The sequence below is a fragment of the Barbus barbus genome (genome assembly GCF_936440315.1).
Source record: "Barbus barbus genome assembly, chromosome: 24".
Lineage (NCBI taxonomy): Eukaryota > Metazoa > Chordata > Actinopteri > Cypriniformes > Cyprinidae > Barbus > Barbus barbus.
In genome coordinates, this window is record NC_136752.1 from 11,096,521 (window position 1) to 11,109,967 (window position 13,447).

At 37.1% G+C, this 13,447-nt stretch overlaps 1 protein-coding gene across 3 annotated transcripts in view; it reads left to right on the forward strand.

The window, feature by feature from the left end:
* Positions 1 to 13,447, forward strand: part of dab1a (DAB adaptor protein 1a) — a 154,809-nt gene that overhangs the window by 89,809 nt on the left and 51,553 nt on the right. For all 3 annotated transcript variants that reach the window (XM_079375560.1, XM_079375558.1, XM_079375559.1), the window contains exons 3-4: positions 3,941 to 4,080; positions 8,100 to 8,198. In XM_079375560.1, coding sequence (XP_079231686.1) covers positions 3,941 to 4,080; positions 8,100 to 8,198 — 239 coding nt within the window. The remainder of the gene's footprint in view (positions 1 to 3,940; positions 4,081 to 8,099; positions 8,199 to 13,447) is intronic.

A 13,447-nucleotide genomic window follows, 5' to 3' on the forward strand; every position in this document is an offset into this window, starting at 1 on the left:
AAGAAATAGTTTAATTTAGCTCAAAGGGAATCATTTATGACTTTATAGGGATTTGAACAGAATCAGTGTTACGGCGATTCACTGAACGAGCCGTATGACAAACTCTGCACTGGATATTAAAATCCCAAACATAGTGAAAACACTATTAAATAGCACAGTAACGAAATCGACAGATTAAGGCATTAACTTGTGAGCAGAAAACACAAGATACTTCTCTTTTCAATATAAATTTGATTTTATTTATATAAACCTAAGACATAAACTAATCTAACACATGAACACAAGCATTCACACATTCACACGTTGCAGAAAGAGAGGAAAGAATGAGTTTAAGAGAATGGAAATGTGAAATCTCAAGTTCACAGCAATATGTGCTATTGCATAGACCTGAACAACCATCAATCACTTATTTAACCCTCGCTTTGAGTTTCTCAATGAGGCTAAAATTTATATTAAATACACCAATTAGAACCTGGAGGTGTGTTGCTTGCTTTGCCTGTGTAACGGGGTTGTGTCCTCCTTGCAGACAGGGGGGTTTCCCGAAGTGTCTGATTGGCTGGAAGTTCAGTAGTCTTTGAAGTGATGTCTCTTGGGCGTTGGCTTGCTGGAAGTTGAAGGAGTGCAGTCGAAGCTGGACTTTGTATCAAACTTACATTAACACACGAAACTCCACGGAAAGAAAAGAAACTAAAGTAAAAGAATAAAAATAAAAGGGTGTGACGAGACTAAGTTGTTTTCCTTCTCATTATGGCACGTGGGCCAGAGCACGCTCGCGGTGAGAGGGACGAGAGGCGTAAAAGAGAACAAAAGAAGAGGGGTACGAAGAGTGCAAAAGAGAGAGGGAGGAGAAAGCGGACAAGAGTTTTAAACTCAGCTTTCAGACCGTCCCATCTGGATGTCTTGACCAATTAGATAGGCTATTATCTTAGCTAGGGGTGTTCTTTACATCATAAATCAGCTTGTTATCAGTCACATGGTCCAAACTTTACAGGCTCGTGCAAAGTATACCTTTTCAACATTGATTTTTATAACAAGACTATGATGCATTTGACAAAGAATTGATTGGAAGAAACATTTAAAGCATGGATTTTCAAGCTCATACATACTAAATATGCAATATTTATCTTTAAGGCTCGAGCTATTCAATAATGATTAAAAAGACATACATATTATTTGATTAAAACATGATATGTGGGTACAACATAAAAATGAGGTTCTGCATAAAAATGTCCTTTAGGATGATTTTATGTGCATATGAAAAAGAAAGTCTTTGTATAGTTCTAAGGAGAACGAAGGCATGTTCTTTAGACAAAGGAATGTTGGGTTGAACTGTCTTCTATGTGGGGAAGAAGTCAGTCTAAAGCCGGGCTCACACTGTGCGATTTTTAATAGTCTTTTGCGATTGTTGCTTGTCACACTGTACGAACATGATCCCCATGTCAGACTGTAGGATCTCAGTTGTCTTAATGTCAGACTGTACGACAAAAACGGACGTACTCAAGAAGGCTTGTCCGGAGTTTTACGCCATCAATACGTGACCCGCGTTCTCTCGCTATAATGGTAGCTAGCAAACAACAGCAACGTGTAGCGTTAGTTTTATTAATTACATGCCTTGATGTTAAAAAAAAAACAAAAACGAAAAAGACGACGTGTGTGGAGCAAGTCATGGCTGGGCAAAAGAGGACTTTATGGACTTCCAGTTCTACAGAGCGAACTTGAGGTAATTTTGTTATTCGAGTTTAAACATCCTGCCCCTTAATAAATAAACTTTAAGTAAACTTTACCTTGTACATGTATTGTTTTTACAAATAATGAATGGTTTGAAGTTGTCGCGCTAATTGTGTCATCAAGTTCAGTGCTCCTATTGGTTCTTGGTTTGACGGTCGTCGTAGGAGATGTCTCACTGCAGGAAAGTGTCTGAAATCTTCTGACACTGCCAGAATTTAATCGGAGGGAAAAAATGATCGCAACGGCCATTAATCGGCTGTCGGTGAACATGTCAAACCAGCGATCTAGACAACTGATTTTAGCCTAGGATTATAGGAATCTTTTAGGATTTTAGGATTTTCAAAATTTGTCTCAGACGAACAAATCGTGGCCAAAATCGCACAGTGTGAGCCGGGCTTAAGGAAGCTTGTGAATTCAATCGTGGAACACGTGATGGCCATCTCTTTGACCATCAGTCTTGATTATTTGCAACAAATTTGACAGTCTCCTTCTTGAATTGGAATTATCAATAAGTGTTCGTTTGTCTCAAGGTTGTTAGCTGTTTGGTGAAAGAGGCTCGCTGGTTAGGAGTTGCTTGCTCCAAACTAGATTTATGACGTCCTGTTCCTTAAGGCCTCTCTGCATTCCAGCTCCTCAGGTTTCAGTGTTCTGATGCATCTTAAAATTGTCTGATTCAGTCTCTGATTTCCTACACCCCCGACAACAGCTATCACCTTGACTTGTCGTTTAAGTAGTGCCTATTTATATATATGAACAATCATTTTAAGCAATTTGTACGTATTATAAACTGTGAAATAAGCATGTATTCGACCGACATTCCAATATCGTCATCAAGCTGACTATATAGCATGTTAAATATTTATGGTTCTCAATGAAATATTGCATTATTCTTTCCGACAACAAATCACTTGATTGTGACCAGCTCGAAGTGGGCAATAGGAAGTTTCCAATAGCACGTGAAGGCAGCATAAGTTATTATGAATTATGATGCGACTGTTTTGAAGTAACCAAGCGCTCTCGCTCATATTGTTTACTACGTGGTTTATTATTTTGAGTCGTTTGGGACATGGTGACTGTTTGAGTGTTTAATTATTGACCCCTCCTTCTCAGAGGAGAGCGTTGCAATAATGGAGAACATGGAGGAGAATGTAGAAACAAGGTTAGCATAAGATACTATTGATACCGCAACAATACAAGAGCTAAGAGTGACAGAATGTGCAAGAAAGAGAAATGTCAAGCTGGTAAAGGGAGACAGACATACAAAGGGGGTGGATATGGAGGTTGGTGGGTTGACTGAATGATGGTTGCTGTCAGTAAGATTTGCCTGTCTTCCTGATAATTTTTTGATTGGTAAACATGTTTCTCTTTCACCCTTCATCTTGTATATGCTATCAATTAAGCCTAAGTAAGTTTATGTGTGTCCTGGCAAGTGTCTATTTGCCTTTGTCCAGTGATCAAACTGCAGGCTCAGACCTAATTGGGTCTGTTTGTCTTTGCTTCACTGAGCGTGAGCCAGTTAATTGGTCTACATCCTTGGAGGCTCATCGATTGGCCAGTCCAGTTATCCAGTTATAGGCTTTCTGTTGAAGGTGTGGGAGGAACCACTTGATCTTTCTAAGCCATGATTGGCTGATAGACGTCCACTTTGATGTGAGAGCTCAAAAAAATATTTAGCTTTCATCCCTCCTATCGCCTCACACCAGACATGGACACAGCATTGTTACTTAGAAACCAACCTTTCCCCATCATGCCTCGGGCCTGACATACCTGCAATTACAGCCACACACATGCAGCAGTCTTGACCTTCATTCTGAGCTGCGAATATGGCACCAAATGTGGGGCATCTGGAGGTTAGGGAGGGTTTTCAAAGCTCCTGGTTGATTTTAAACCCCCCAGCTTTGAACAACCCCACAGGCTCATGCTGACAAACTCTAGCTGGACCTCAACAACTAGACCGAGATTAAAGATCTAACTGCTCAAACAGAACACAGTGTTAGAAATATGAGTATGTGGGCTGGGATAAATACAGGTTATTAGAATATCGCTTGGTATTTTTGTCAGCTGCAAGGTCCAGATTGTGCTGATCGTGGGAAAAGTAATGGAATTTTGAGATGATAGTGGATAGAGGGAGGAGGAGATGTGCTGCAGATATGCAAAATTCATCAAATGACTGTATGCTTCATCTATCTCCCTCTCTTTTTTCTTTCTCCAGGGCAGGACCGCAGTGAAGCAGCTCTGATAAAGCGTTTTAAGGGGGATGGTGTTCGCTACAAGGCCAAGCTCATCGGGATAGATGAGGTCACTGCCGCAAGAGGAGACAAACTCTGTCAGGACTCAATGATGAAACTCAAGGTGTGTGTGTTGGTTGCTTTTTTACAGTACATGGTTACTGTTACTGATTCCAGATTACATGACAAAAATTGTAGTAAGTAACGTACAGTAATCCATTACATTACACATTTTCGGTAATATAATCAAACTGTTTATTGATTACTTTTAGGTTAAGTTTAAAGTTGTTTAATGCATTGACAAATAGGATAATCTTGTACCACATTGATATAAAAATACAAAGAGAAAGAAAAAATATTCCATTGTTATTAACAACATGAAGTGCATCAAACATTACGTCAAGGCTTCCCAAAATGAGGTTTACTAGTTTAATGAAAAGCCAATAATTAATCAAATCATACAAATGTAATATTAAAGTATTTTTTTTTAATAACAACATAATGTGACAATTAATCAATATCAGAGAACTGCAAACATGCAAATGTGTTACTTATTAACTTATTGCCTTAAAATCATAAGGATACTTCAAGTAAATATATTATGTGAAAGAGGTTTGTCTGAAAAAAAAAAAGAAAAAAGTTTGGGAATCCCTGCATTACATATAAAAAGAAATAACACATCTTTGGAAAAAATGCAGGAATTTGTTTGTTTTTTTAATTATTCATATCTGCTCATTTTCAAAAATGCACATTTTTGTCTTTAGCTGTAGTTTTAGGGTTTAAATTCCAGTAAAAAATATAATTAACTTTATTTAAAAACAATATGATAAAGGTTTTTGGCAATCCTCATTTAATTAGCTACATAAAGGTGTAGCTTCGGTTGGTTGAATAAATAAACCATATCCAGTAGATTGGGTAATGGGCCATGTGAACACCAGGGGTCCCACTACCATGTGTATGTGGGTTGCTATATTTGTGCATGCATGTACACCCCTGATACACATAAACAGACATTGATACACATTGTCTTGATACCTCCGAAAATCAGTGTGTTATTGCATGTTTGCTATAAATCGCACCCTTTTCACCAGCGTTTAGATTGGTTTCTTAGTGTGTTTAAGAGAGAGGGTAATTTTGCCATCTCATATTTCACATCTGCATCTTTTCTTCAATCCAGCAACACTTATGCATACACTCCCACTTCTGAGTTTGTAATGTCAGAGCTTGTGCTCTTTCCGCCGTGATCTTCTAGCTACTGGCATTAGAACTGCTCGTTCATCATCCCGCCAGCACATATGGATGTGCTAATGGTGTGCTAGCATACATCATATGACTGACGGATGATGCTCCCTGCGCACTCGGAAAGGAAGATCAAGAAACAGGCTCATCTGATTGGCAAGGACGTATTATGGTCCTGGAAGACTTGAGGGCTCCAGCTGTTTGGAGAAATGCCCAAGCACACACCTTCGAATGGTTTGGATATACAGTACAAAGCAAGCTTTATTTCAGAACAGGTTTTGGCTTTTGGTTGATCATAATTGCAGCTTTAGATTTTGCAAATCTGACTTGACAAGTGGTTTATGAAAATATACAAAAAAATTAAGTTGATTTAGGTCTGAAGTGTGATATCTTCTCATCACAGTGACTGATTCTGGCAAAGGCGGTGCACAACCATCTGGGGTGGCACTCTTTTTTTTCTCCATACCACTCTCAGCTTCTCTATCGCTCATTCGCAGCAGTTTTACAGAAGGATGGCGCTTTCCATTCGTTCTACCCTTCATGTTGAAAATTAATTGTGTCCGGTGTGAATTGTGTGTGGGTGAAGATTACAGATAAAGCATGTCTGTGTATTACAAAATAAAATGAATTGCTATTTGGTTTATTAAAATTGCAAAAATGTGTTAATATTACTAAGAACTAAATGTCACCCTTTATTTGTAATTTAATAATGTTATTTTGTTTTTGTGTTTTATTCAATTGCTGTTGACTAAATATTACATTTGCAGTGCCTTGTGCCAGGTCACTATGAGTGCTGCCCCTGGTACATTGCAAAAAATAATTGTAATTTTAATGGTAAAAGGCTATACAAATTCTACTGTAAAAACCTGTTAGTTAATGATTAGGTCCCTTACTATATACAGTGGTAATAAATATATATTCTTTTAAAATATCAGTATACGTTGGCTTGTGGAAAAGCTTTTATTCTACATATGCCTATAATTACCATCTGTGTTGGTTGTCATAACAGGTACAATATAGATTTTAGTACTTCTTCAAACAATTATTATTATTATTATTATTTTACTGCAAATTTAAAGTGGAATGAAGCAGTCAGTCAAGTTTACATTATTTAGTAAAGTGATTTCCATAATTAAAAAAATATATAGCAAACACGATTAATGTAACTATTTCAAAGAAAAAAGGGATGTTTTGTTATAGCTTTTGATATAAGGGTGCCTCCATCTTGCAATACACAGTGTGGGACGTCACGGGGTTGGTTTGCGCCGTTGGCCAGTGAAGTAATATGAAGTTCGGTATGGTATATGGTAAAATATAGAATGTGTTTTTTTTTTTTTTTTTTTTGCCCTATATTCATCCTTGCCTATCTTGGTTGATCCACCAGTCATCAAAAGGAGCAGTGATCCCTGGGGGGGGGGGGGGGCCTTAAATGTTCAAGAGAAAATAGTTTCTTTCTATTATTCTCTTTCGTTTCTCTTTCTCTCACACAGAGAACTGTCAAACAATTCAGATTTGTCCTCTAATATGTGGCATTTTGAATGTGTGTAAAAAAACAAAAGCACATCTTTTCTCATTTATTTATTTTTAAGTCAATTTGTTTTAAATTTGTATTTTATTTGATAACTGTACATAACCATTTAAAGTTATTGGCTGGCATGTGAACAATAACACCAAAGAAATTACTATTATTTGTGACCCTGGAGCACAAAACCAGTGTTAAGTCGATGGGGTATATTTGTAGCAATAGCCAACAATACATTGTATGGGTCAAAATTATCGATTTTTCTTTTATGCCAAAAATCATTAGGATATTAAGTAAATATCATGTTCCATGACGATATTTTGTCAATTTCTTACTGTAAACATATCAACACTTAATTTTTCATTAGTAATATGCATTGCTAATAACATCATTTGGACAACTTTAAAGGTGATTTTCTCAATACTTAGATTTTTTTACACCCTCAGATTTTCAAATAGCTGTATCTCGGCCAAATATTGTCCGATCCTAACAAACCATACATCAATGGAAAGCTTATTTGTATAAATCCCAATTTTAAAAAATTGACCCTTATAACTGGTTTTGTGGTCCAGGGTCACATTTATGTATTTTATGTATTTGCATCTGCTGTAGAATGATCTATTACAAAGCCAAACACTTCAAAACATGGATAAAACGTTTGAAGTGTTGACCAATTATTTATTGTGGTTTAATTTACAGTTTTTTTGCTTTTTGTTCTAAAAACAATGGTTTATATGAGGATACATTATTTTAAGCAATGTTTTGGATGAGGCGTATGTAACAGGGAAAGGAAATGAATTATGAATTGTGCTGAAATGTTTGCTCATGCTATAATATAATTTTATTATGTTCATTATTAAGGTGTATTAGGTGAGGAGGGGACATGGGTACACCTACAGGCAATTACTGATGCAAAATGAGTGAAGTCAGCCATTTTTTCTTCAGTTTCATCCAAACTGTTGAGGTGGATGATTGTTTTGTGACCGGATGAGCAGCATTTTGTATGATTGGTGTTTTCTCAGTAAACATTCTGCATAGATGAGCTCAGTCTATCATCTTGGTGTGGTCCTTTGGGAAAGAATCGAGTAGAAGAACTGGAGGGGTTACACATGTAATTTTGAGTGGGGATGGTTTGATATTTCTACTTCTGAATGACCGTCAGTAGTATTGGATGTCCAGAGTCACTCCGAACCAGCACATATCAGAACCTCCAAGCCCGAAATTGTTGAAAAGAGAGAGAAAATGAATCAATTTCTTTACATAACAGCTAATTCTCCCCAAGGATTGCAGCAAGTAGCGAAAACTGCCGTTCCCTGCTCTGTTTCTGTTTTATCCTCATTTCTTTTTTTCTCATGTTTCTGTTTTCATCTTCTTGTCTGCAGGGAATCGCAGCCTCTGCACGGTCTAAAGGAGAACACAAACAGAAAGTTTTTCTCACTGTGTCCTTTGGAGGGATCAAGATCTTCGATGAGAAGTCAGGGGTGAGTCGGGGGTGGGCAGGGGGAATTGTGTCCTGTCACTACCCATGATCCTTTGAAGCAATTGTCTGAGCCACAAATACAAATCCTCAGATGCCTAACCTGGTTTCTGTTTGTTTTATCTACAAAAAGGGCATTTTGTGTTTTTCATTTCTTTGGAGAAATGTTGTAGCTAGAATCTAGTTGACATTTTTTACTTTTCCTTTCATCAATGTATTGATCAGCGGCAAGTGCTATAAAGCAGTTGGCATTAGTAAAAACTTCAGTGGGCGAGCTAATTGCAACAACAAACACAGGTGATTCTTAAGAAATTGTTCTTTTTAATGAGTCTCTCAAAAGGATTCATTTTACCGGATGATCTTGAATTAGCTTGTGAGTTAGCGATTTGAATCAGACTAAAGGCCTTTTCACACTAAGAGCTGTAACTATGAGAGATCATCTAAAACAATAACTATATTAGTGTTCACACCAACAGACAATAACGTTCTGTTTATTATAAACGCATGCTGAATTTATGTTGTACTGTCACTTTAAATGCCCAAGCTCATTAAAATCTGGTAGATTCTGGTTGGATGTCAAAGTTTTCATTGTTTATAAGATGGAAAAATAGTTTTGAAAGAGATTTGTCAGTGTCGTTATTGTGCTGTGGACTTTCCCAATTGTCATATTAGAATGATTATTAAAAATGTATAGTTATTGTTACAAATTAGTGAACATCTTCTGTCTGTGACTAGATGAAATGTGTACAGGCCTTGAAATTTCTGTCTGCACAAAAATAATAAGTATCAGTTATTTCACAAACATAACTCAGAAATCAAAGTGGAATATACAATTCTGTTTGTGGATATCTAGTTTATGTTCTCTTCAAGAGACCCTCATCTTCTAGACCTCAAAAGTTTGGGTCGATGGCAAAAGATGGTTTGTGTGTGTTAGCGTGCGGTTGCTGTAAGCAGGCTTGAGTCTGCTCTGCGTCGGGTGGGGGTGAGGCCGTCCTTTGGGAGAGGTAAGCCTGTGTTAATGATGTGTTTTAAAGAGAGGAGCGCTCTCCGGGGAAATCAGAGAAGCCTAATTGAACAGACTTCTTAGAATAGAAGGACCGTAGCTTTACAAGACCCATCTGCAGGGCCTTGCGCCATCTTGATGGAGCGTAAATGGCAATAACAGCTAGTGAACCACACCTGAGCTAGTTATAAACAGAGGGAATGATGCTTATTTATGAAGTATCAGCCAGATCACGTAAGCCTAAGTGCTGTTCCACAGAAAGAGAGTTTGAAAGAGGAGTTCACTTTTTGACAGTTATTGATTTGCTTCTTTCTTTCTTGTTGTGAAGTGCCATTAAGCTCTTTTGGTTTGAAACCAGCTTGGACCTTATTTTTAAAAAAAGATGAAGCAAATCCCAGTGTTTTTTTTCATTATTATTTATTTACAGCATTTCACAGAAATGTAATAGCATAATTGATCATTTTAATTCAGTTGTAATTATTTGTTTTTGATGATATTGTCATGTTTTTGTTCGTTTTTTACATTTAGTTAAAGGGGACATCGGATGTCCATTTTCCACAAGTTAGTATGATTCTTTAGGGTCTTCATGAAATATCTGCAACATACTTTGGTTAAAATTCTTCAATAGTCATGTTAATTTAGATAAGTTGTTTTTTTCTGGCTCTTATTTGTCTTCTTAAACATGACATATGACAACATTGGGCCTCTCTGTTGGCCCCAACAATTCATGCATTGTTACCGCAGTTGACCGGTGTGTATTAACTTATTCCAAAGAGAATTCCAAAGCCACAGCCGGTCATGTGATCTCTTATAATTTCTTTAAGTGTAAAACTTTTTTTTTTTTTTTTGTGGAAAGTTAACCTTTTTGTTTGTTTTACTAACTGATACAACAATAATATGAACTTCATACTGACACCTACTGTCGTGGATATAGCATTATGCAAAACTTTTCATTTAAGCGGCAAGTATCTTGTGCAGAAAAACCACAGCTGGTCATGTGATTTCATTATGTCGGCCACCATGAAGGGGGGACCCACCTTATGTAAAATAAAACCACTTTTTAAAGGTTTTATTCCCATAAATCTAAAGGTTCTTATAATTTCCTTTAGATACAACCCTTTTTTAGTGAAACGTGTTCCCTTTTGCTTGTTTTACTAATTGGTACAATAGAGATATTGAACTTTATACTGACACCTATTGGTGTGGATGCATCATTTAGAGCCCTGCACAGGCCTCAAATTTAGGCCCTAGCCCGGCCCTGGCCTGAGACGCTCAGGCCCTAGCCGGCCCACGTCCGACATCTTATCAGAATTACCGGCCTGAGTCCGACCCGAGCCCGTCTTTTTTTCCCCCTTCTCCTAAAACAGTTTATACTACTGTTTCGGCTATTAAAATAGATCAGTTTTGTGTTTAATGGCAAAATTATTATATTTCGTTTCGTTTTTTTATTAAGTTAATTTAGAAAAACGTTTGGAGCATTTTTGTTCGTTAAATAGCCTATACGTTTTTGTTTTTTTAAAGTAACGACCAAGCGGCCAGCAGCATGAGCTGATCATAGCCTATGTTTGATACATTTAGCCTTCTCATATCATCACGACTTGCCTAAAATAGAATCTATATATATATATATATATATATATATATATATATATATATATATATATATATATACTAAAACAGTTCAAGCATATAACAATGTTTAAACGTTAAACCTGCTATAATAATAATGTGCACTAGCCTATATCTACGTTTGTGTGGAGAGTGGAAGCTAAAGCGCGCTCTGCAGGACTTGGAGGCACCAGCGCAAACACTTGGATTGTTTTCAGTGGAAACAAATTAAAATAGCCTACGCCGTCATTTTTTTTTTTTTTTTTGATAAAGGTAAGAGTGATACATAATTCGGAACTGTAAAGGGTCTGCTTGTATTTGTGTGCACTCACAATACCAACAAAACAAACATGATGCGCTTTCTGCCATCTTGAACAGGAGCGCTTCACAAAAATGAACCGAAGCTGAGCGAATACATGCCTCACAGACATGAGACCCTAGAGGCGTAAAAAAGTCGGGGACCGTCGGGCCCGGGCCGAAATGCAGGGCACTAGCATCATTACACAAAAGTTTTCTTTGAAGTGCCAAATGTCTTATGTAGAATAAAACTACATATCAGTTTATGACAACTGATATGACAAATGTTAAAAGTACTCTTCATTTTGTTGTATAAAACAATTTTAGGTGGAAAATATGGTTGAGTGCACCTAATAAGGATGTTAAAGGGGACATCGGATGCAAAATTCACTTTTACATGGTGTTTGCAGATGAATGTGTGTTAGCAGTATGTGGACACAACCACGCTACAATGATAAAAATCCATTCACTACTTTTTTTAATTCCCCAAAAAACCTTAACAGTCTCAATTATCAAGCCATTTTGATTTTCTGAGCAGTATGATATCATATTATTTAAGCCCCGCCCACTTCTGACTCTGCCCTCAGGCAGTTGTTCGTTGTCTGCCATTTTCTCCAAGCTTGAGCAGCTGTAGCGACAACAATGGCCATGCAGGTGTTTTGTAGTTGGATTTAAAAGTGAACATAAGATTCTTAATTTTCTCTTGACATCAGAACCACTGAGGATTCAGTGGATTAATTTTGTTTTTGATCATAATGCGCCACCGAATATACTTAAATTCCTTTATGTCTGTGCAAATCATTTTACTCCAGACTGCTTTCTAAAAGAGGGACAATTCAAGACAGGTTTTGGTAAAAAGTTCAGACTCAAGGATGGATCAGTACCCCCACAGTACAAGCAAGGTATTTAAAGAGACATGCACCGAAACAGCTCGCTATGAACAGAGTAGTTTTTGACAAGGTAAAAGGGTGTTGTTTAATAAAGTGACAAATTAAGAATCGCTTTCAAGATCTGTATCCACTTTTTCAAAGCTGATGTAACGTTTCAGCTGATTATATAGAAGCACATATGTGTTGCCAGTGTGGCTGCTGAATTTCTGTTCAGGGTTCTGTGTTTTACTGATGAGTGCCGGTGATAAATGAGAGGTTACTATATGAGCACAGTGTGCTCTGTTGTCATGGCGCCAGGAGGTGACCTACATGACAAGGTTTTAATCTGTCATTGATGCGTCTGATCTATTAGCACCATGACCTTTTACTCTCTTTTGTGAGTGTGTATCTGTCTGAGTGTGTATGTGTTTAATTATCAGACAACAATTGCATCACTGCAACATTTATCATGTTGTGCTGCTGTTGGTTGACATTTTATCACATGTCAGACGTCTTTACTGTATATTTGTTGCCAGCTATGAAACTGAATTTCATTTTGGTAGCAAATGTGCTCTTAGATAGTTAATTAATTTTTGTTCATTTTCAGGAATTTACTAATGGGGTTAAACAACTTGCAGAGTCTAAAGAGTCTTTGATAAAGAATATCTCTTTGGTTTTAGTCTTTGTCTTTGTCACTTTAGTCTTTGCAACTTCAGGGATCTTATCTATGCACAATCAGCTTGTAACACTCCAAAGAGAAAGGAAAATGAGATAAAACTTGAAATCGCATCATATGACCCCTTTAATGGAATAGTTCACTAAAAAATAAATAAATGAAAATTCTGTCATCATTTACTCATCCTCTTGTTGTTCCAAATCTGTATGCATTTCTTTTTTCTTCAGAACAACAAAAAAAACAATATTTTGAATGATGTTGGAAACCAAAACACTTTGGTGACAATTAAATTCCACTATTTAGACGAAAAAACACTGAGAGTTTCTCAATCATTTATATACCAAAGAAGAGGGAAAGTCATACAGTTTCGGAATGACGTTAGGCTAAATGATGATAGACTTTAAATTTTTGAGTGAACTGTCCTTTTAAATCTGAGGGTCACACTATCATTCTTACTTCTACTCTGATGAGTGTTTAATTTAGACCCTGAGACTGAGCCAATGCAGTGAGCCGGATTGATACTCTGTCCTCTCTGTTACTGAGTCTTATAGTGTTTGCAGTGGTTCTCACAGGGTTTAGAGATGTTATAGAGTAATAGAGGGTAGTGTGTGTGTGTGTGTGTGTGTGAGAGAGAGAGAGAAAGAGAGAGAGAGAGAACTGCACTCTGGGTTGTTGATCACATTGATGGCTTATAAGGTAAGATGACTGGACCATGTCATATAGTGGCTGTGCTGGAGGTCATTAGAATTAGATGTGCTGTCTACTGCTTTAGACAAAGCCATACTTCATATCCTTACCTC